Source organism: Equus asinus, chromosome 14, assembly GCF_041296235.1.
Source record: "Equus asinus isolate D_3611 breed Donkey chromosome 14, EquAss-T2T_v2, whole genome shotgun sequence".
NCBI lineage: Eukaryota > Metazoa > Chordata > Mammalia > Perissodactyla > Equidae > Equus > Equus asinus.
Genome location: NC_091803.1, coordinates 1,561,153 through 1,580,723, shown reverse-complemented (window position 1 = coordinate 1,580,723; position 19,571 = coordinate 1,561,153). Strand labels below are relative to the sequence as shown.

The window sequence follows — 19,571 nt, the reverse complement described above, 5'->3', positions numbered from 1 at the left end:
GAGGGTGAATCTGGTGCCCACTGCTCCATCTTGTCCAGAAGCAGAATTCATCCCCTCGAGAGGCCTCTCCACGCCCCCTCTGGGAGCCACGCTGCCCCTGGAAGCCGCGGGAGCTCTCCCTGGACCCTTGTGGCCCCTGCTCCTGCGCTGGCTCGCCTCTCCTGGCTGTAGGCTGTGCATGTGTTGCTGTGCCCTTTGTCTTTCTATCCCCAGGACATTTTCACTGAATGACAGAGGCGAGGGAGGGATTTTCAGGATGTCTGCTCTGTGCAGGCCTTCTGCTGGAAGCTTCTAGGCTCTCGATCTGTGGATTTGCCTCGCAGGCGGGAGGTCAGGCCAGGCGGTCAGTACCCCCATCCACAGGGCGTGCCCCGACCCTGCCGTGGCCTGCTCTGTCCACTCCCCCCACGGTTTAAAGGCAGGCTTTCTGCTCTTGGGAGACTTCCTGCACAGCCCCTCGGGGCGGTCAATGCACCAGCGGCCGCACCTCTCACGTGGAGCCCAGCGTCCTCCTGTTCTCAGGAGCTCCCGCTTCCTGCCCTTCCCAGCCGCTCCTCCCACGCCCATGCATTTGCCCTTAGGAACATCTGCAAACCCAGCCCAGAGGCTCTCTGCCGCTGCCTGCCCTGTCTCACCTCATCCCCTGGTCATGTGTCCCCCTCGCCTGGAATCCCAACCTCTCTGCCTGCTGGGCTTGTCAGGGGCCTCTTGATCCGTCCCCAGCCTGGAGCCTTCTGCACTCGCAGGGTCTTAGACACGGAAGCCCACTGGGGGACGGAAGCCCGTTGGAAGCCCATTCAACCCTCTGATGGAGACGATGCGACAGGTCATGTCATCATTTTCGTTGATGGGGAGCTTCCTGCTCTTAGAAACTTCTTCCTTTTGTGTAGCAGAGCTGTCCCTCTCTTTCTCCCTGGTTGGTCCTCCAGGGTGCTGGAGTGTATGTGAGGTCTTCCTTTTCTTGGAAGTGTAACATACACACACACACACAAGCACACCTCCTAAGTGTGCAAGCTTGAGGAGTTCTCACCCAGGGAACACGGCTCTGCAGCCACTGCCCAGATGGAGACAGAGCATCGTCAGCCCCAGCAGTCACTCGTTACCTTGTGGTCATGACTTCTGTCCTTGGGTTAAAGGTAGCTCCTGCGTCTCTGGAAGTTCTCTTCCTTCACGGCTAAACGGCTCAGCGTGATGCCCTCTGCTGTCCCAGTCACCTCTTTGGGAGTACTTTAGTTGGTCAGTGTCTGCCTTGATGAACATGGCCTGTCCCCCAGGAGACTAGAATCTTACACAGCTGCAGCTGACTGGCGGGAGTGAGCTGAGCCCCCTGATGCCCTGGCTGTGGTGGCAGACCCTTGCGGGCCCCATTCCTCGGGTTGTGTTTTTCTAAGGGCTGCTCCAGGGCAGGTGTCCCCTGGGCAAATGCGGGCAAAGGCTCGATTCCAATTGCAGTGTTGACTTTTCTCCGAGTCAGGTTTCTGCCAATTATTCTGGCTTCTTGGGATCTCTCTAAATCTTACTGATCTCATTGTATTTGCAATATTTGCAAGCCCCGTCGTGCGAGGATTTGAGAAGCACACTTTCTGCATTTCTTTCAAGTCATTGCTGGGAATGTTGGAGTGGGTGAGGCACAGGGACGAGCTTATGGGATCAGCATCTGCTGGTAATCAGTCTCTGCTTTAAGTTTCCCGGCTGGTGGCCAATCCACCGTCTCTGCAGCCCAGCGTTCAGTCATGTCTTCACAGAAGCCGAGATGAAGTGTCCTGCAGATGTTGGCGGCGGCGTCCTGGCCTAACCGCCCGGAGCCCAGCCTAACACTGAGCCCTCTGGGGCCTCGCCTACTCTCCCTGCAGGCCTGGACTGACTCCCAGGGGTCACCGCTGGATGTCTGTGACATCACTTCCTCACTCATTCACAGGGTCTGAGTGCGGACGTGCGTGAGCATGGAGCTGTCCTGGGCGCAGACCCAGTCCTACCATGGACTACCTTTCCCTGCCAACCCCCATGTCCACATAAATCTACTGCAGCGTGTTGCTTCCTGCCCTGCTGACGGGCGTCTTGGTGGCTCTGATTTCCCTGTTGCAGTGCTCGAGGACCGGTTTGTCTGGGTTGGCTATGCACGTGTCTCGCAGTTTCTTTGAATGCGCAGCTGAGTGGGATCGCGGAGTCGGAGGAGCTGCGACTGTGCGGCTTGGGGAGGCACCGCAGTATTCCCAGCGTGCTTTACCGCCAGTGTGGATGATCCCCCGTGCTCTGATCGCCAGACTCCTGCATTTCTGCCCGCTGCATGGGTGCAAAGCGGTGTTTCCTGGTGGATCTCCATGTGCGTTTTCCTGATCAGTGACGCTGCTTCCCTTGTCATGCGGTCACTATCCACACGTGTTTCCTCCACTGGGTGATGTCTGTCTCAATCTCTGGTCCATTTTTCTTCACATCGTTTGTTTTCCTTACTGCTTTGTGGGTGTTCTTTGTGTCCCCCGGCACTGTCCAGTGGAGCAAGTCTGGGCTTCCTGCCCCGCACTGCCTTGGCGTGAGACGGGGTGGGGAGGGGAGGCACGTGCTCCGTGGGCACAGGGAGAGGGTGTCTCCCGAGGGGGCTGGCGGCACTTGTGGGGCCCTGGGGCTCCGTGCTGCCTGGGGTGTGGGCAGGGGAGCATGAGCCCTGGGTCACCTCCTGCCCCTTCACCCACCCGGGGTGGCTGTGTGGGTGTAGGGTACGGCTTCGCTTCTGGGCCTCAGTTTCTTCCTTCCTGAACTAGGACCAGTGAGAATGTCACCTCCCGGGAGTGGGTGTGCGGGTGGAGGCCGAGCTGCGGCAGCAAGGGGTGGTGCCGCCCAGGGTTCTCCCCTTGGGGTCTGGCCTGCGATGCCAGGATGAGTCCATGGGACCAGGCTCCGGAAGGTCTGCTCCAGCGTGGGGACAGCAGAGGGGTGTGTCCTCGCCCTCTCACTCACAGTGGCTGCCCCGTCTCTTCCGAGCAGCCTTTTGTAGACCTGTCAGCCGGAAGGCACACACCGCCCCACTCCCAGGTGTGGTTGCTCCCTGCTCTGGAGAGCCGATCTCGCCCTTTCTGTGCAAATGTTTATACACCATCCGCTCTCGGTGGCCATGAACACCCACAGGCCAGTTCCTGCCCACAAAGGGTGGCCTCCACAGTGCCTGGGAGGCCGCCCTGCCCGCCTGCCCCCACCTGCCCCTGCCTGCCCCCGATCTCTGTGCTTGTTCCTCGGTGCTCGGCCTGAGGGGAGGCCAAGGCGGATGGACAGAGAATGAGGCTCGCTGGCGCACAGGCCCGGGCATCAGGCTCAGCACTCGGTCCTCGGGGCAATTGGAGCTTGGCTGGTCTTGGAGATTTTCCTCAGAAGTCTCAGCCATTGCAATGACAATCCTCCTCTCCCTGGCTTGGCGTGGCTTCCCTGGGAATGGGCTCAGGCGGCTTGCAGAGTCACGATGAGCTTGCAAAGAGCATCCTGGCCTCATAGAAAATGTTTGCATGGAGGAAGCACACACCCCTGGCTGTTTGGGGTGAAGCCAGACTGTAGATGGACAGGACCACGGAGCGCCCCTGCCCTCGGGTAGCATGCTGGCTTTACTCGGCAGCGTGTGCGAGTCTCCCTTCCTCTGTGCGTTCAGGGCTGGGTGCTCGAGACCTTACAGCGGGGCCCTGAGAGAAGCGGCCTTCAGTGTGATGTCTGCTTGTCTGCCATCCTGCCGCTCCAGGGAACGGACAGGGTTTCCAGTCTGACCTGCTGGGTTGGTCCCAGCTCTCCTTCTCTGTGCAAGAGCAATCCCTCTCAGAGTCGGTCCTTTCCTTGTGGTGGCTCACAGACCCCGTGGATCGCTGCCTGGGTACTGAGTGCACAGTGCTTCTGCACAGAGGTTGCTGGAGGCCCTCGCCAAGCAGTGTTGAGAATAGTGTCCCTGAAACTCACTTGATACATTCATTTTCACTGTTTTCTGGAAAGAAATGGGTGACCAGTTTTCTCATTTTGTGAGCATGTCCTTGCCTAATGATGCTGAGGACCCACAAGGATAAATCGTCGACCTGAAGCAAGCCACACAAGCCACCCTTGTGGGCCTCGAGGCTGGGGGCAGGGGCACATGTGAGTGACCGAGGCCTCGGCCCAGTTGACCCCGAGCTTTGGGTCCTGGTGCTCCTGCTCTGGAGTTGGTCTGCTGCCTCTTCCAGGGTGGCTTCTGTAGAGATCGAAGATGCCAGCCGGACTTGCCCAGGCCGGAGTGTGGCAGCCCCTGGGCTCTCCCCGGTCCCTGTGGGAGAGTGAGCACCCTGTGATGGGCTGGAGCTGAGCTTGATGACTCTGGCCACAGCTGTGACCAGGCTGGCACCATCGTCGGCCTGATTGGGCCAGGCACCCTGGTGTGGGGACTGCTCTGCCTGGATTCCAGAGTCCTGTTGGGTGGGCCGTGTTTGAGGGGCTTCTGGGGTTTTCCTGGATGTTGACCCCGTCAGGAAAGTCACCTTAATTCCTTCTTCCAGATGTGAGCCTGCCAAGCAGAGGCGAATTGTTTTCCTGCCCGAATCTCTCTGCCTGCCCATAACTCCATGTCGCTTTCATGCAGCAGGTTTCAAGGTGGACTTGGCATCCTCTTATGTTTTCCAGCTGCCCCCTCAGTTCCCCTCTCCACAATGGGAACACGGGGCCCTCCCCAGGTGGCAGTCAACTGGGCCCTGACCGTGCCAGCTCCTGCTCTCCAGCTCCCAGTGTCCCCCTGCCCAGCAGACCGTGGGGGCAGCAGACCCCATGGGGGAGGTGTGGTCCCTTTGCCTGGGAGGAGAAGGCCCACTGACCCCACTTTCTGTCTTGTTTTGAAGGCTCAGCTGTCACAGGCACTGGAGGAGCTGGGAGGCCAGAAACAAAGAGCAGACATGGTAAGTCCCTGAGCCACGTGCCTTGTTGGGGGCCTTTGTGGCCAAAGGGAAGCCTGGAGTTTGGGGTGGCTTAGATCCTGGGCCCCAGGCAGAAGTTCCTGTCCCCATCGGGGCTGATCCTGCAGGTGCAAGCGTGTGGGTTCCTGATAGCTGTGATCCTCTGGGCATCAGAAACGCAGCTGGGAATGGAGAGGACTTGGGATTTGGAAGCTGCGTGCTGGCTCCCCGGCGACAGACTGAGCGGGGCTGCTGCTGCCAAGCCATAAGGTGGGGACGGTGATGGCTTACTGCCCAAGGTCATGACCTATCTGATGATAAAGCAGATGTGAAACCCACATGAGCAACGGAGAGCCACATGGCACGCGGATCCCTGTCTTGCCCCATGGTCCCTGTGGTGTTATTAGATTGTCACCCACCCTCAGCTGGGGCTCCGCCTCACAGTGTGTCCAGCCTGAGATGCAGGATTCTCCAGCCTGCAGTGTTGATCGCTGCTCAACAGGTTTATTTCTCTGTTGTTTGTGTGGGTTGACTTTTGACGTGCTTTCTGCTCACGCCACATCAGCCCTGCCCTCCCCCGCTGCTGCCTGCAGAGCCTTGGCGTGGGCGTGTGCAGGTGAGGCCCCAGGGCCTGGCCCGGGGGCTGCAGTAGTAAGAGGCTCCCTCACCACCTTTCTGGGGGACAAACAGGCTTTGCTTTTGCAGCCTCTTTGTTCTGTGTAAGCTGTGCACCCCGCCACCCTTCTCTGGCCCTTGGTCTGGTCTCTGTGAGGACGAAGCCCCCAGGGACACAGGAAGGCCACAGGGAATGTCTGCATGTCTTGGGGTTGCTCTGCTCCAGGCCATGTGCCAGCTGGTTTGGGGATACAGGCGAGGCTGCTGTCAGTGTTGGGACAGCTCTAGGACTTGCATCCAGGATCGGAGTTCCTATTTTGGTGTCATCACTTGTCAGCCCTCTGACCTTGAGCAGGTCATCTGGCCTTCGCCTGCAAAACAGGAATGACCTCCAAGGTGAAAGGACATGTCCTTGAATTTGTTTTTCCTTTGTGCAGCTGTCCCCCCAGCCCAAGGTGGTCATCATGGTTGTGGTCCTTGCTGTCACCACTGTTGGTCCTTACTGTAGGGAGGGACTGGATGGATCTGAAATCGGCCCACTCATAAGGCAGGGGACAAAGGGGGATGGGGATGAGGAACGGAACCAGGGACAAGGCCCAGTCACCAGCACCTGGGGGCCCAGGGTTGGCTGTGCTCAGAGCCCCTATTGGGTGGGAGATGAGCGAGGGTGGCAGGGTGCCCTGGTGAGGAGGGTCAGACTCAGCAGTGCTGATGGGAGACAAAGATTAGGTAGAGCGCGAGGGCAGGGTTCAGGCATGGCTGGGCTTCTGGCCTGGGTAGTGGGAGGGTGGGGGGTTCATGGGTGGGATGGGAAGATTGGGGGGCGCAGGTTTGAAGGGAGACATGAAGGTCTGAGACGCTGTTGGACATTGGGTGCCTGGGTCTAGTATCTGGAGCCCTGAGTCAAGGCCAGTGAAGCATCTGGGTGTCCTCGTGTCCTTGGAGTGAGCGCAGGTAGCAGAAGGTAGAGCCTGAGGTCGGAGCCCTGTCAGGCTGCTCCAGCATCTGGACAGCCGGCCTGAGAGGGGCACCCAGGAGTCAGGGACCTGGGGAGGACAGCTGCACCCACAGAGCCGGAGAAGGAAGTGTCCAGTGAGGGACCGGCTGGGTCATGTGCCGTAACAGAGCTGTGAGAGGAGCAGAGTGGCCTGTGGGCCTGGTGACAGGATCTCATCCATGCTGCTAGTGAGAGCTGCTTCCTGGGGGGGCAGGGAAAGCGTGACTGGACCCACAGCCGTCCTTAGCATGTGCACTCGGATGCACTGAGGTGTGTGCTCTGAAGGGCCCAGAGAGTGGCCTGCAGCTGCCCAGTGGTGTGGGTAAGGGTGGGCCTTCACTGGGCCACAGTCCAGCCGAGCAGGCAGAGTGATGGTGCTGGAGGGAGCAGGATGGAGGGGCTCCAGGCCGAGGAGGCAGGCGGGCTGGGTGCTGAGAGGGGAGGGCGTGCCTCTCATCCTGGGGAGTGGGGGAGACCTGTGAGCGGAGGAGGTGCACGTACCTGGCGTGGTTAGTGGGCCCTTTGAGGTTTCTGGCCGGGAGTCTCAGGCAAGGCTGGTGGGTAGGTTTTGTCTCCAGTGCTCAGATGCTCCCAGTGGCCGGACAGCAGTTGACTGGGCCTTCCCAGGGCCGGGGCTTGCCAGGTGAGGGTGAGGGAGGGCGGGCGGTGAGGCCGCGATGCTTTGCTCTAAGTGGGGTGACCCTGTTTCCGTGCATGTTTTCAGACTTGTGCGTCAGCATGCTGCTCTGTAGGCTGTAGGAGGCCTGTGGGTTGTCTGAGTTCTCCGCAGTGAGCTCCACTGCCACTGGTCTGGGGGCGCCTCAGACCTGCTGCTCACCAGGAGGCCCAGGGCTCCCTCAATGCCCTCTGCCCTCAGCGGGTGGGGTCCGAATGCCGGCTGGGGGTCAGCCCCACATGGGGGAGAGGAGTGGGCCTGACAGGCGTGCCTGACAGGCGTTCCTGCTCCTTCGGGCCTGGGGTAGGGAGGAGCTCTGACCAGGACATCCGTGCGGAGTGTGCAGGGACTCAGCATGAGCACCCTGGCTGTTTGCAGTGGCAGCAGCCTTGGCAGGCAGGGCACAGGCCCAAGTAGGGCAGCTCCGCCTGCCTGGGTCCAGACCGCAGGGGTCAGGGCTTCCTCCTCAGCCACTGGTGTGTCCAGGCCCTTCCAACAGGGGGCCTGTTCCTTGCTGACTGGGGGGAAGCCCGCAGTGGGCAGGGTTCTTTGAAGGCGGATGCATCCATGTGAAGGAGCCCTGGGGAGACCCCCGTGTTCTGTGTCAACGTGCATCGCCTCCTCGGTGTGACCTGAATCGCAGCGTGCCCGAGGGCTCTGTTCCTGCTGCACACAGGCAGGAGCAGTCAGAGGAAGCCGTGCCGAGCACGTGCCAAGCCCGCAGCAGCGAGGCCAAGCGAGCTCATCGCCCCCAGCCTCTACTGCCCCAGAAGGGAGGATGCCTCAGCCAACCCCAGCCCTTCCCCTGCGTTTCCTCACGGGGTGCCAGAGGGGCGTGGGGCCTGAGGGGGTCTGCTCTCTGGTCTGTGTTTTTTCTTATTTTTGGCCCATATGGTTTTCGTTCCCTGTATAAAGCTTCCAGGCGTCTGTTAGGATACTGACGCCTGGTCCCCCCTCTAGACCAATTAGATTAGGATTTGTGGAGGGCCTGCCGGGTAGGGGTGTTAGTTTACTGCCCACTCCCCGCCTGGGAGATTCTGATGTCAGCCAGCAGGGAGCTGCCTGGAGACCTGGCACCCTAGCCCAGGCGCAGGAGCCCCTCCCTTGGCCGCTGGGGAGTCTGGGACGTGGCTTTCCGGGGAGCTTTGGGTGAAATTGCCTTGTCCTGTGGCCCCGGCCCTGTGGAGAGGGCCAGCAGTGCAGGGGCCTGGCTATTCCCTGAGTTGATTCCTGCCCACGCCCCAAGTCACCGGGGGCTCTGGTACACGGGGATGGGCCGCCCGCGCCCGGGGACACCGGGGGCTGCTTGTGATGCTTCCTTCAAGCTTGTTTTTGGATCTGGGCTGTAGCTGTCTCCTCAGTCAGGTTTTTAATCTCTGCCTTTGATTGTCTAATCTTGAGCTTATTTCACGTTGTTTATTTCACTTCTCTCTTCTCCTTCCCAGTTAAAGGGAAAATGAGAAATGGCAGTGCCTGGGGGCCAGGCATGCAGGCAGGCTGTGCTTACTCGGGGAGCCTGTGAGCCTCTGTTCTCCCTCCAAATCTTCCCTGGGTCTGTCTTCTGCTGCCCCAAGGAGGTAAAGTCCAGGTGGGGCAGTGCAAGGGGTGGGTGTCCAGATGTGTGTTCAAATCCTCAGGGCGTGGGATTAACCCTGAAATGCATACAGTCTGGTTGGGAGGAGGTTCCTGCCCTGCTGTGAACCGCTGGTTTGGGGAGTAAGAGACTGAAGAAGGAGACAGTGAGGCTGGGGCCAGGGTCAGCCCTGGTGCCTTGGTGACCAGTGCTGCCGGGGGGTCTCTGGTCCTAGGAAAGCAGGGGCTCTGGGTGGCCTTTTCCTCTGGGCCTGGATTGTAAGAAGTCTGCATCTAAGGGGCCACTGACTGTTTCCACCCCTCTGTCCAAGAAGGTTGGGGATGGGGCCTGGTCACTGGCCCGTCTCTCCCAGCCTACAGCTCCCTCACCTCCTGTTTTCTGGCCCAAAGTCAGTTCTCTATTTAGGAAAGGAGAGAGAGAGGAAAAAAGAAAAATTTAAACATCTTTAGGTAGTTGCAGATGACGGGACAAAGACAGTTTGACTTTCTTTTGTTAATTAGCAAACCCATGCTAATTAGTAACCATGAGCACAATTCATGCTTTTTTCTTTAAATGCAATTAATATCACAAAGAAAGATGTCCTGGACCATGGTTGTATCATTAACATACCTCATGCTAATTAGATGTGGCCAGCGGTGGCTGGAGAAATGAGTATTTTGATTATGACTATAAAAATTCCTCTAATATTTTATTTGCTCCAGGGAGTGAGAATTGAAGATTTTCTTCCTGGTTTAAGAGGAGTTACAGGGGACGGTCCCGTGGCCGAGTGCTTGGGTTCGTGCGCTCTGCTTCGGCGGCCCAGGGTTTCTCTGGTTCGGATCCTGGGCGCGGACGTGGCACCGCTCATCAGGCCATGCTGAGGTGGCGTCCCACATGCCACAACCAGAGGACCCACAACTAGAATATGCAGCTATGTTGTGTGGGGCTTTGGGGAGAAGAAAACGACGACAAGAAAGAAGATTGGCAACAGATGTTAGCTGAGATGCCAACAACAGAGAAGAGAGGAGTCCCAGCCTCATGAGCCATGTAGTTACACGCTCGCCTTCCCTGTGTCCCATGTTCCCTAACGCTGCCTGCTAGCTTCTGCTCCGTGCCTCCCTGTCGGGGTGCCCCGCAGAGGGTCTGCCTGGAAAGGCCACGGCCAGACCAGGGGCGCGTGGAAAGGCAGGGCCTGGCAGCCGCGTCCTGGGCTCTTCCGTCTGTGTTCCAGCTCTCAGCTGGCAGCATGACAGCAGTTACACGTGTTGAGCCTGCTCTGTGCCGGCCCAATGACAAGCGCTGTGCAGAGGAACTCTGCAACCATGCAGCCGTCCAGCATGGCAGGTCCCATCGTCCCAGTGCAGGAGGAGCCAGGTTCTCTCCTGACCCGTCTCACCCCAGAGCAGGCAGCCCTCCTGGTCTTCCGCTCGTCCTCTCCCAGCCTCGGGTTTCGTCAGAAGGCAGCAGCAGCGCTCGCTTTGGCTCTGAGGGGCCCGTGCGTGGATCACGGATGCCAGCGAGAGTCGTTTGGGAACTCTACGAGGGGCCGTCAAACTGAAGTGGGCCTGCTGATGCTCCCTTGTTAACGCTGGCGTCCAGGGCCGGTAAATCATTGGGAGGGAGCTGTGTGAGCCTCCATTGTTCACTGCTGGCAGTCATCATCTGTATGTGCCTTCTGCCTGCGAATCTGACCTTATCACAGTCAGCCAGCGTGGCCAGCTGCCTTCCGGTAAATTATTAAAAGAACCTCCTGGTTCTGTGACTGATAGTGACTCATTTCACATCCTGGATCTGTCCTGCCACGGGACTAAGTGCCAGGCTGGAAGACCCCCCGACACAGCAGGAGAACTTTGTCCTTAGTGGCTCATGGGAGGAGGTGACTGCTAGGGCTACAGGCGGGCTTCTGCACCCCACAGTCTGGTGTCTGATTCTGTTCCCCATCGCAGGAGCCCAGCATGAGGAGCAGGGCCATCGGGGCCCCGGGTGCTGGGCAGGGGACGGAGTGCCACATCCCCCGGCCCTGATGCCAGAGCTGGCAGAGCGGCCGGGCCCCAGTGACTGCCGCTGAAGGGCAGTGGGAGGTCAGGGGGCAGACGTGGCCCTGCGGGCTGCGGTGGTGCTCTCCTCCTCTAGTGGCACTTTCCGAGTCAGAGTCTGGGTGTTTCTGCGTCAGAGGCAGCAGTGACCCCGGCTAGCCTGCCTCTCCCTCCAGCACGTGCCTAGCCGTCCACTCTGAGGCCGACCTGGTTGGTGTGGACCACCCTCTGTGTGGCCAGGACCTGGCCCTTCCCGCCTCCCTGGCCTGGCCTCGCTGCCGCGTCCGCTCGCTCCCAGTGCTCTCCCTCGCCTGCTGCTTCTGCTCCTTTGTGCCGGCTGCCGGCCGTGACTCTGGCTGTCCTGTGTCCTCAGGGGCAGCCAGCGAAGGAGGCGGCCTTTGCTGCGGGAGAGCAAGTCCAGTGGTCACTGGCGGTGCTGAGTGGCAGTGCTGGCTCCTCCAGGTCAAAACGGTGTCGTCGTCCTCCAGGTGTCCAGTGCCCGGCCCTGGAATGAAATGAGCCGGTGAACAGTGAGGTCGATTTCGGGCAGGCTTCTGCAGCTTGGGTTAGTTTGGGAGCCCCTAGCTGATGGTGACGATTCCAAGTTATTAGCACCCGTTTACCCAGCCCTGACGCGAGCCAGGCGCTGTTGTGAGAGCTTCAGACGTAACTGCTGCAACCCTGCGAGGTGCTTCTGCCCTCCTCCCGACAGACGTGTCAGGAGCTGGCAGGTCCCTCCAGTCGTGTCCAGCCCAACAGCGGCTGCAGTCCCAGCGGCCTTGCCGTTGACACCACGTGAGTCTGCCTGGGCTTCAGCACTCCTGAGCGTGTGAAAATTTCCTTCACGTTTGTTACCACGCTGACTCTCAGTTGACACAGGCAGCGTTACCACTGTCCCCACCTTACAGATGACACCAGACTGAAGGGTGTCACATGTCCAGAGTTGTACGTGTTCCCGGGAAAGGACACTGGCAGGACTCACACCCAGGACTCCGCAGCCAGCTCACCTCCCGACCTCCTGGTGCCCTCCGCTGTTCCCAGCTGCCCAGATCCATTGCTGAGTGCTGGCTCCCCGGGGGCGAGTGCCAGGGCCACTGGGGGCTGCAGGGAGGCAGGGAGGCAGGCTCGGTGAGGCATGTTTAGAAGTCAGCATCGAGTCGACCCGGGATGTTCAGGGCTGGGTTGGCAACTGGCCGCCTCACAGAGCAAGTGCTTCAGGGTGGAGGGCGGAGGGCGACCGAGGGACGCTGAGCTGGTTTCTGGCCGCTGCCGCTTGAGGGCTGCCCTGAGGCCGGGCTCCCGTGACCGTGGTGCTTGCTGCCCTCACCGCGTCACGTGCCTGTCCCCTGAGCCTGGTGAGAGTGTCCTGAATGAACACGTGTCCGGGGTCTGAGACGTGGCTGCCCCAGCCCTGGGCCCCCTGCCTCGGAGCTTCCGGCCTGCTCTGTATCGCAGACAGGCTTGCGTCCCCTCACCCAGACTCCTCAAATGCCGAGTCTCAAGAGGCCTTGCGGGGAGAGATGCGTGCATGTGTTTGAGCAAATCCACGCTCTTCAGGGACGTGTTGATGGAACCATTGCCGCTTCTCCGCCCTGGGCCCTCTTCCCTCCAGCCCAGCGGAGGCTGGCTCGGCTCTCTGTCCTCGCCCCCCAGGTCCCCGGGTCTCAGGATAAGGCTTCTCCCTGGGAGGGAAGGGCTCACCCACACTGGACTGGGTGGCTGACCTGAGGGGCCCAGACGCTCTGGGTGTGTCTGTCCTCCTCCTGCTGTGTGGTGGCCGCATCCCCCTTGGACGTCCTCCCTCACTCCCTGTCCACACGTCTGCATGTCCTCTCTGCGGCCCCACCAGCTGGCACGTCCGGTGCCTTGCTGGTCCTAAGCACGTCGTTGTCTTCACCTTCCATGTTGTTCCTCATGCATTCCCGCCTCCTGGAAAGTTCAGTCTCGCAGAGCCCACTTCTCCCTCAGCATCGAACTGAATGTGCCGCCTAACTAGCAGACACGTCCGTGTCACACACCCATCGCCACGGCCCTCGGCACAGGCGCAGCTGTGAGGGTCTCACGTCAGTCCTCACAGCACACCCTCGAGGCAGTCCGCACAGTTACGCAGGCAAGTGGGCAGACGGTGGGCTGGGTTCAAATGGCCGCCTTGCCCTGGACCCTGGGACAGGCCTGCGGGCCCCATGGTGGAGGGTGGATGTGGACCCAGGAGGAAGCAGTCCATCCTCCCTCGGCCCCTTCCCCAGTCTGGGCGCCAGTCATTTTGGTTTCGCCCCGTTTGCAAAGACCCAGTGAAAAGAGGCCGGAGATTTAGTTTGTTACTTGGCGAGGATCCGTTTGCATTCTGGAGACAGTAGCCTGAGAAGATGGTTTCTTAGCCTAGAAAATAAGTGTTTAATGGTGTGATTTCTGGCCGTTGACTGCAGAAGATGCTTAGGTCCCCTTCCAAAAAGGAGAAGAAGGCTCCGATGCAGGGGGACACCGACGTCTGTCATTGTCTGGACTCGGTGACATGCTGTTTGTCGCCAGAACCTGAGAGAGTGTTCGATACCTGATCGGGCACGGCCTTCCTGTTGCTTCCTCTTCCGCGTTTTCTCAGGTATTCTCGTGTTTTCTCCCCCCAGGAACGGTGGGGAGTCAGGGTTCGTGTGGAAGTCCTGTTGGAGTTGCTGTCGTTATAGATGAACCTGGAAGCGTGGGCCCCGCAGTGCTGATGCCGTCATTCGGGGCGTCATGGGTCTCTCCACATTCAGGTCCTCACTCGCGTCCGTCACCTCAGTTGGGTCGTTTTCTTCTAGTAAGTCTTGGCGTTTCGTTAGGTTTGTTCCCAGTGTTCCGTTCTCTCTGTTACTTGCATGTGGCTTTTTTATCCAGCTGCTAGCTATACCTGCACCATGTGTGTCCTGCGGCCCCTTCCGGGGGTCAGAGGAGGGCGATGAGGAGAAGGTGGGCACTTCCGACTTGGAAGGTGAAAGCAACAGGGGGTCCCACCCCACAGCACGGAGGGAGAGGGAGAGTGACAGCCGCAAAACAGGGGCCGGTTAATCTGTCTTTACAAGTGACGGGCACAAGTCCAGACGGGGCCGTGTCCGGTACAGCAGCCTGCTCCCTCTTCCTGGTGCCGAGGGCAGCCTGCCTTTACATCGTTACACTGCTCGTGTTTCTCCAGGGAGCCCCTCTGGCTCAGCTTTCCCAGCTGCCAGTCTTACTGCGTGCGCGCTCAGTGTTTTTGCCCCTTACCGTATCATCAGGTTCTCAGCATCTTCACCAACCCCGAGAGTGTTCCTCTCCCGTGCGTTTGCCTTGCAGGTGTGTTCAGGTGGAGCTGGGTCCCACGGTCCTGCATCGGCGCCCACGGTCCACTGCAGGGCTCGGAGCATCCTCGCTTCTCTCACAGCCAGGGGCCGCTCTGCCACTTCCGCTCCTGTGGGCCAGGCCATGTGCGGGCAGTGCCCTGCCGCCCTGTGGCGAAAGCTCTCGTGGTCACCGTGTCTGCCCCACTCGTCTGTAGATGGCCTTTCCTGTGCCTTCCGTCACTGGGAAACATGGAAGCTTGTGTTCGTCGTGACCAGTGAAGAGCCCCAGCCGGCAGAGTTAACCTCAGAGCTGGGCTGGTTCCATAGCCAGACCTTTCAAATTCAGTCAGTTCTCAGCACATGTCTTCATCCAGCGTCAGCATCCGTGGAGACATCAGGGATCCAGAAAACCCTTGGAGTTGTAGAAAAGTTTCTGTTGGGTGCATTCACTTTCTAGAAGGGAGTTTTCCACTTTTATTGGATTTTCATAGAATTCATGCCCCCCCACCCCCAGTGTTAACAGCTGCGCTTGTAGAGGAGGCAGCCTCACTGATTGAGTTAGCCCTCACACCCTGTTGATAGCGCGGGGTACCCAGACACCCCCCAGCAGGGCCCAGACACGGCTCCTCTCACGTGTAAATGGGGACGGCTTCCCAGCTGCAGAGCTGGGTCTGGGGCGGCAGAAGCCGTGATTGGGTCGGTTGGCGCCCCTCCAGGCACACAGGTGGGGGTGAGTTGCCTAGCCTGCCTCCAGTGTGGACAATTCGCAGCTTTGTTTCTGTTTTTCAGCTGAAACGCTGGCTTTCTGCAAGTCTGTCTCTTAGGGCCGTCCTGCCCTGTGCTGCCTTAGAGCTGAGGCACGGCTGGCTTGCAGTTTACCTGTCACCTGCCTTGGGCAGCCCTGGATGGCCTCTCCAGCCCTAACGAGAACAGCTCCCCGAGCTCGCCAGCTGCCGTTCCCTGGGGGAGGAAAGCTGGGGATTTCATTGGAGTTCTCTTTCTTGGTGAATGTGCCAACTTGAATGAAAAGCTGCCCTTCTGGGATGAATTTTCAGCTTGGGCCTGCTCTCCAGCCGGGCTTCCTTCTTCTGAGGTGAAGGTTTGTCCCAGCTCAGGTGACCAGCTGTGCTCAGTAGGAATACCTGGTGAGCCATCAGTAGCTGCCCGTGGCCTCTCGCTTCTGGTGTGTCCTTCCAGGCTGGACTGGACGGGGGAGGGGAGTCAGTTTCACATACCTGCCACCCCTCACCAGGAAGCAACAGCCACTCAAGACCATCCCAGGTACTTGACGGGTCCACAGCTGAGCAGAAGGGTGGCCTTTGACCAGGATTCCCACTGCTGATCTCAGTGTCATCTCTCTTCTGGGAGCCTGAAACACCTGTCCAGGTGGGGCTCTGGGGAGAAGGTAGTGACGTGGGCCCTTGAGCTGAGAGCTCGCAGGCCCAGCCGCAGCTCCCTCGTGACCACCGTTGTACCTCGCACAGGCTGGCCTCGTGTGCTGAGTGGGGGGTGATGTTGAGTGAATGTGTGGTGGAACAGCTTGGGGGTGTGAGCACCCTCCCTCTGGCACTCAGCAGTGGGCACGTGAACTGGAATTGCCGTGGGCAAGGGGAGAGCACGTTGCCTGCTCCCGCTCCTGCTTGTCACTGCTTTGTGGAGCTGGGTCAGACCCCTGGGATCGAGCCCTGGCTGCTCTCATGCTGCACTGAAATACACAGTCTCTATTTAGAGCTCATGCTCTACGGCGAGCTGTCCTCGAATACCATTAGCATGAAAGTTTCATGACGCTTTGGAGCTGTGAGGGAGGCTGGCAGGCCAGGCCTCCTCACGAAGAGGGAGGGACCTCGTCACCAGAGGGACACAGGGCAGTTCAGAAGGCTGGTCACGCTGAACCTGGCGCTGCCGGCTGGGAGGTGGGAGGTCCGTGCCCGGTGCTCTGGGGCAGCTCTCTGTGGAGCCACATCTGCCAAGTCCTGCCCAGGCTGGGCTCCTGCTCGGTCCTCGAGCCCCTGAGAGCTCCGTCTTTCCGTGTGGGGTTCCCCACCCCGCGGGGTCTCTGGACCATTGTGGCCTCTCACTTGCACTCTGCTTCTTGCTGCCCTCTCAGGAAAATGCCTGTCGCCCTTGAAATGAAGAAGTTGTTTTCATCTCTGTCACACTGAGGACCGAGTTCTGTAGATAAGGCCAAACTCTGATTTTCTGAGATCAACACAATTGATGAACCTCCAGCCAGACTAATCAGAACAAAAGCAGAGGAGGCACAGATTACCAGTATTGGGAATGAGGGAGGTGACAGTAACGCTTTCTGTCTTGTTTTCTTTAAGCAGGGCTTCCTGGTGGGCGTGAGTGGAGCGGAGTCTCGTTGTGGTCTGGGTTTGCTTCATGCTGGTGGTAGTGAGCTGGGCTTCTCTTCACGTGCTTGTTGGCCATTCGCACGTCTCCTTCAGAGTAACGTTAAGTTCCTTTACCCGTTTTTAAATTGGGTCGACTGTCTTTTTGTTGTTGAGTTGTAAGAGTTCTTATATATTCTGGTTACTAGATCCTTATCAGCTGTATGATTTGCAAATATTTCCTCCTGTTCTGTGGGTTGTCTTTTCACTTGCGGGATGATGTCCTTTGGTGCACGAAAGTTCTTAGCTCTGACGAAGTCCGTTTTATCTTTTTTTTTGTCATTTATGCTTTTGGTGTCGTATGTAAGAAACTGCTGCCAAATCCAAGGTCAGGAAGATTTACTTCTACGTTTCCTTCTAGGAGTTTCATAGCTTTAGCTCTTACATTTAGGTTTTGATCCGTTTGAGTTAATTTTTGAAGATGGTCTGAGGTCAGGGTCTGCCTTCGTTCTTTTGCATGTGGGTGCGCAGTTGACTCAGCACCAGTGGTGGGAAAGACTGTGCTTTCTCCATCGAAAGTCCTGGCTCCCTTGTTGATAACCAGTTGACCGAATACGTGTGGGTACAATTCAGGACTCCCGTTCTGTCCCGTCGGTCTATGTCTATCCTTACGTCGCTACCACGCTGCTCTGATTGCTGTCGCTTTGTAGTAAGGTTTGAAATTGGTAAGTGTGAACCCTCCAACTTTCTCTCAAAAAGATGATCTTGGCTGTTCGGGGTCTTTTGCTCTTCCATATGAATTTTGGAGCAGCTTTTCCATTTCTGCAAAAAGTCTCTTAGCTTTTCACAGGGACTCGTTGAATCTGTAGATCCCTTTGAAGGGTGTTGCTGTCTTAACAATAGGAAGTCTTTCAACCCGTGAACACAGAATGTCTTTCCGTTTATTTAGGTTTTCTTTAATTTCTTTTAGCAACGTTTTGTGGTTTTCCGTGTATACGCCTTTCGTCTCCTTGGTTAAACTTAGCCGTGTTTTATTCTCCTGCAACTTGGCTGAATTCACTTAACTCTAAGAGGTTTCTTTATTCTTCAGGATTTCCTTTATGTGAGATGGTGTCATTGGTGAATCGAGGGCTCTTTACTGCTTCCTTTCCAGCGTGGATGCCTTTTATTTCTTGTTCTTGCCCGGCTGCCGTGGCCAGGATTCCATACAGCCTTGAGTAGCTGTGGGGAGGGTGGGTCTGCTTGTCTTGTTCCTGATCTTAGAGGAAACCTTCCAGTCTCTCATCATTGAGGGTTCCTAGTTTACCGAGTGTTTTCATCATCAAGGCATGTTGGATTTTTGCCAAATGCTTTTTCTGCCTCAATTGGGATGGTCATGTGGCTTTTTTCCTTCGCTCCGTTAATGTGGTGTTACACTAATTGATTTTGTATGTTGCGTACCTGGTATAAATCCCACGTGGTGTGTAATCCTTTTACTCTGCCGCTGGGTGCAGCTTGCTGCTGTCTTACTGAGGATTTTTACACCTGTGTTCCAGGAGTTATTGGTCTTAGTTTTGGTTTTTTGTAGCGTCTTTGTGTGGCTTTGGTATCAGCTTTCTGGGAGAATTTGGGAAGGACTGGTGTTAATTCTCCTGTGTGTGTTTGGTGCCGTTCCCCAGGGAACAGTGCTGTGTTGGGACGGTTCAGTTACTGACTGAGTCTCCTTCCCTGTTACCGGGCTGTTGAGATCTTGTGTTTCTTCTTGAGTCCGTTTGGTAGTTTGCGTGTTTCCAGGAGTTTGTCCGTTTCACCTGGGTTGTCTGGTTTGTTGGCGGCATCCTCCTGTGACCCTCCTCCCTTCTCTGAGGTCGGTGGCGCTCCCTCTCTCACTGCTGACTTGCGCGTTAGTTCTTCTGATTTCCTTAGTCGGTCTAGCTGAAGCTTGTCCGTTTTGTTCATCTTCTTAGCTGGCGGCTTTGTTCCTTTCAGGACTTTAAAGATGCTGTTCCGCTGATGCCCACTCGCGTCGTCGTCCCTCTGGGTGACGTGTCTGTGTTCTCTGATGGCCTTTGACGTGGGCTCTGCTGCTGTTTTGAGCACTTTGATGGTGATGTGCCTCGTTGTGTTTTCTTCGTGTTTCTTGCACCCGGGCTTTTGTGTTTCTTGGCTCTGGCCTCTCTCTGGTCATCCTTTTGGAAAGGCCTCCTTCAAGGATGCTTGTCCCATGGCTCTCTCGGGCTCTTTTCATTTTTTCAAATTCTTCTTCTCTCTTTTTTATTTTGAGTCATTTTTATTGCTGTGTCTTAAGTTTTCTCATTTTTCTTTGGTTAATATCTAGTCTTCCATTAAGATGATCCACGTATTTTTTATTTTAGGCATTGTAGTTTTCCCCTGTATGTTTTACTTTGGTCTTTATTTCCTTCCATGTCTGTGCTTAACATTTTGAAATACGGAATTCAGGTATATTAACTGTCTCCGTCATTCTCTGCTGATTCTGACACCTGTGTTGCTTGGCTCCCGGGAGCTCTTCTGTGAGGGGTCTTGGCCTCCCTTCAGGGACACAGTGAGGCTACTTGGAAACGGTTGACCTTTCGGGTGGCGTTTTTATGATGTGCTGGGCTGCCCGGAGCAGAGCGTAAGGGCTGACTCCTGCCCGCCTCTGGGCCCTGGCCTCCTGAGTGTCCTGCCCTGTGAGTTGGGTGGTTTTCCGGTCTTAGGAGGGGGCAGGCACTGTTCCCTCTCGTCCTTCCTCAGGGCTCAGTCCTCGGCCTGGGGTCTTTCCTCTCCCGCATGTGCCATTTGGAGTTCTGTGCGCACTCCAGGGGACCACCCGCACGCACCTGTACTGTGGACTCACTGCCTGGGTCTCCCTGCTCTCTTGGATCTGCCTTTTCAGCCCGGGCTGTGCTGTGTCCCGGACCCGCTCAGGACGGCGAGCTGGGAGGTCGTGGGGCTCGCCTGTGGCCCCCGTCTTCTGGGATGCTGTGCTGTGCTGCCCGCTGTGCAGCGTCTTGGGAAGCGTCGTCTTACGCCTTCTGTCCCAGGCAGGAGACTTGGCCCCATCCCTGTCCCTCCGTCTCAGCCACAGGCACCACGGCCTGGCTCTGGCGTGCAAGGGGGCGCTGGGCCCTGGGCAGCTCAGTCACGTGGAGGACGCGGCTGTGGCTCTGGGCCTCACAG

At 57.7% G+C, this 19,571-nt stretch overlaps 1 protein-coding gene across 9 annotated transcripts in view; it reads left to right on the top strand.

The window, feature by feature from the left end:
- The window catches only part of MAD1L1 (mitotic arrest deficient 1 like 1), a 415,485-nt gene that overhangs the window by 235,108 nt on the left and 160,806 nt on the right, over positions 1-19,571 (top strand). For 8 of the 9 annotated variants that reach the window (XM_014846667.3, XM_044746860.2, XM_014846671.3 and 5 more), the window contains one exon: positions 4,836-4,892. In XM_014846667.3, coding sequence (XP_014702153.1) covers positions 4,836-4,892 — 57 coding nt within the window. Of the gene's footprint in view, positions 1-2,130; positions 2,324-4,835; positions 4,893-19,571 lie in introns of those variants that run through there. The other variant, XM_044746863.2, reaches the window with a different exon arrangement.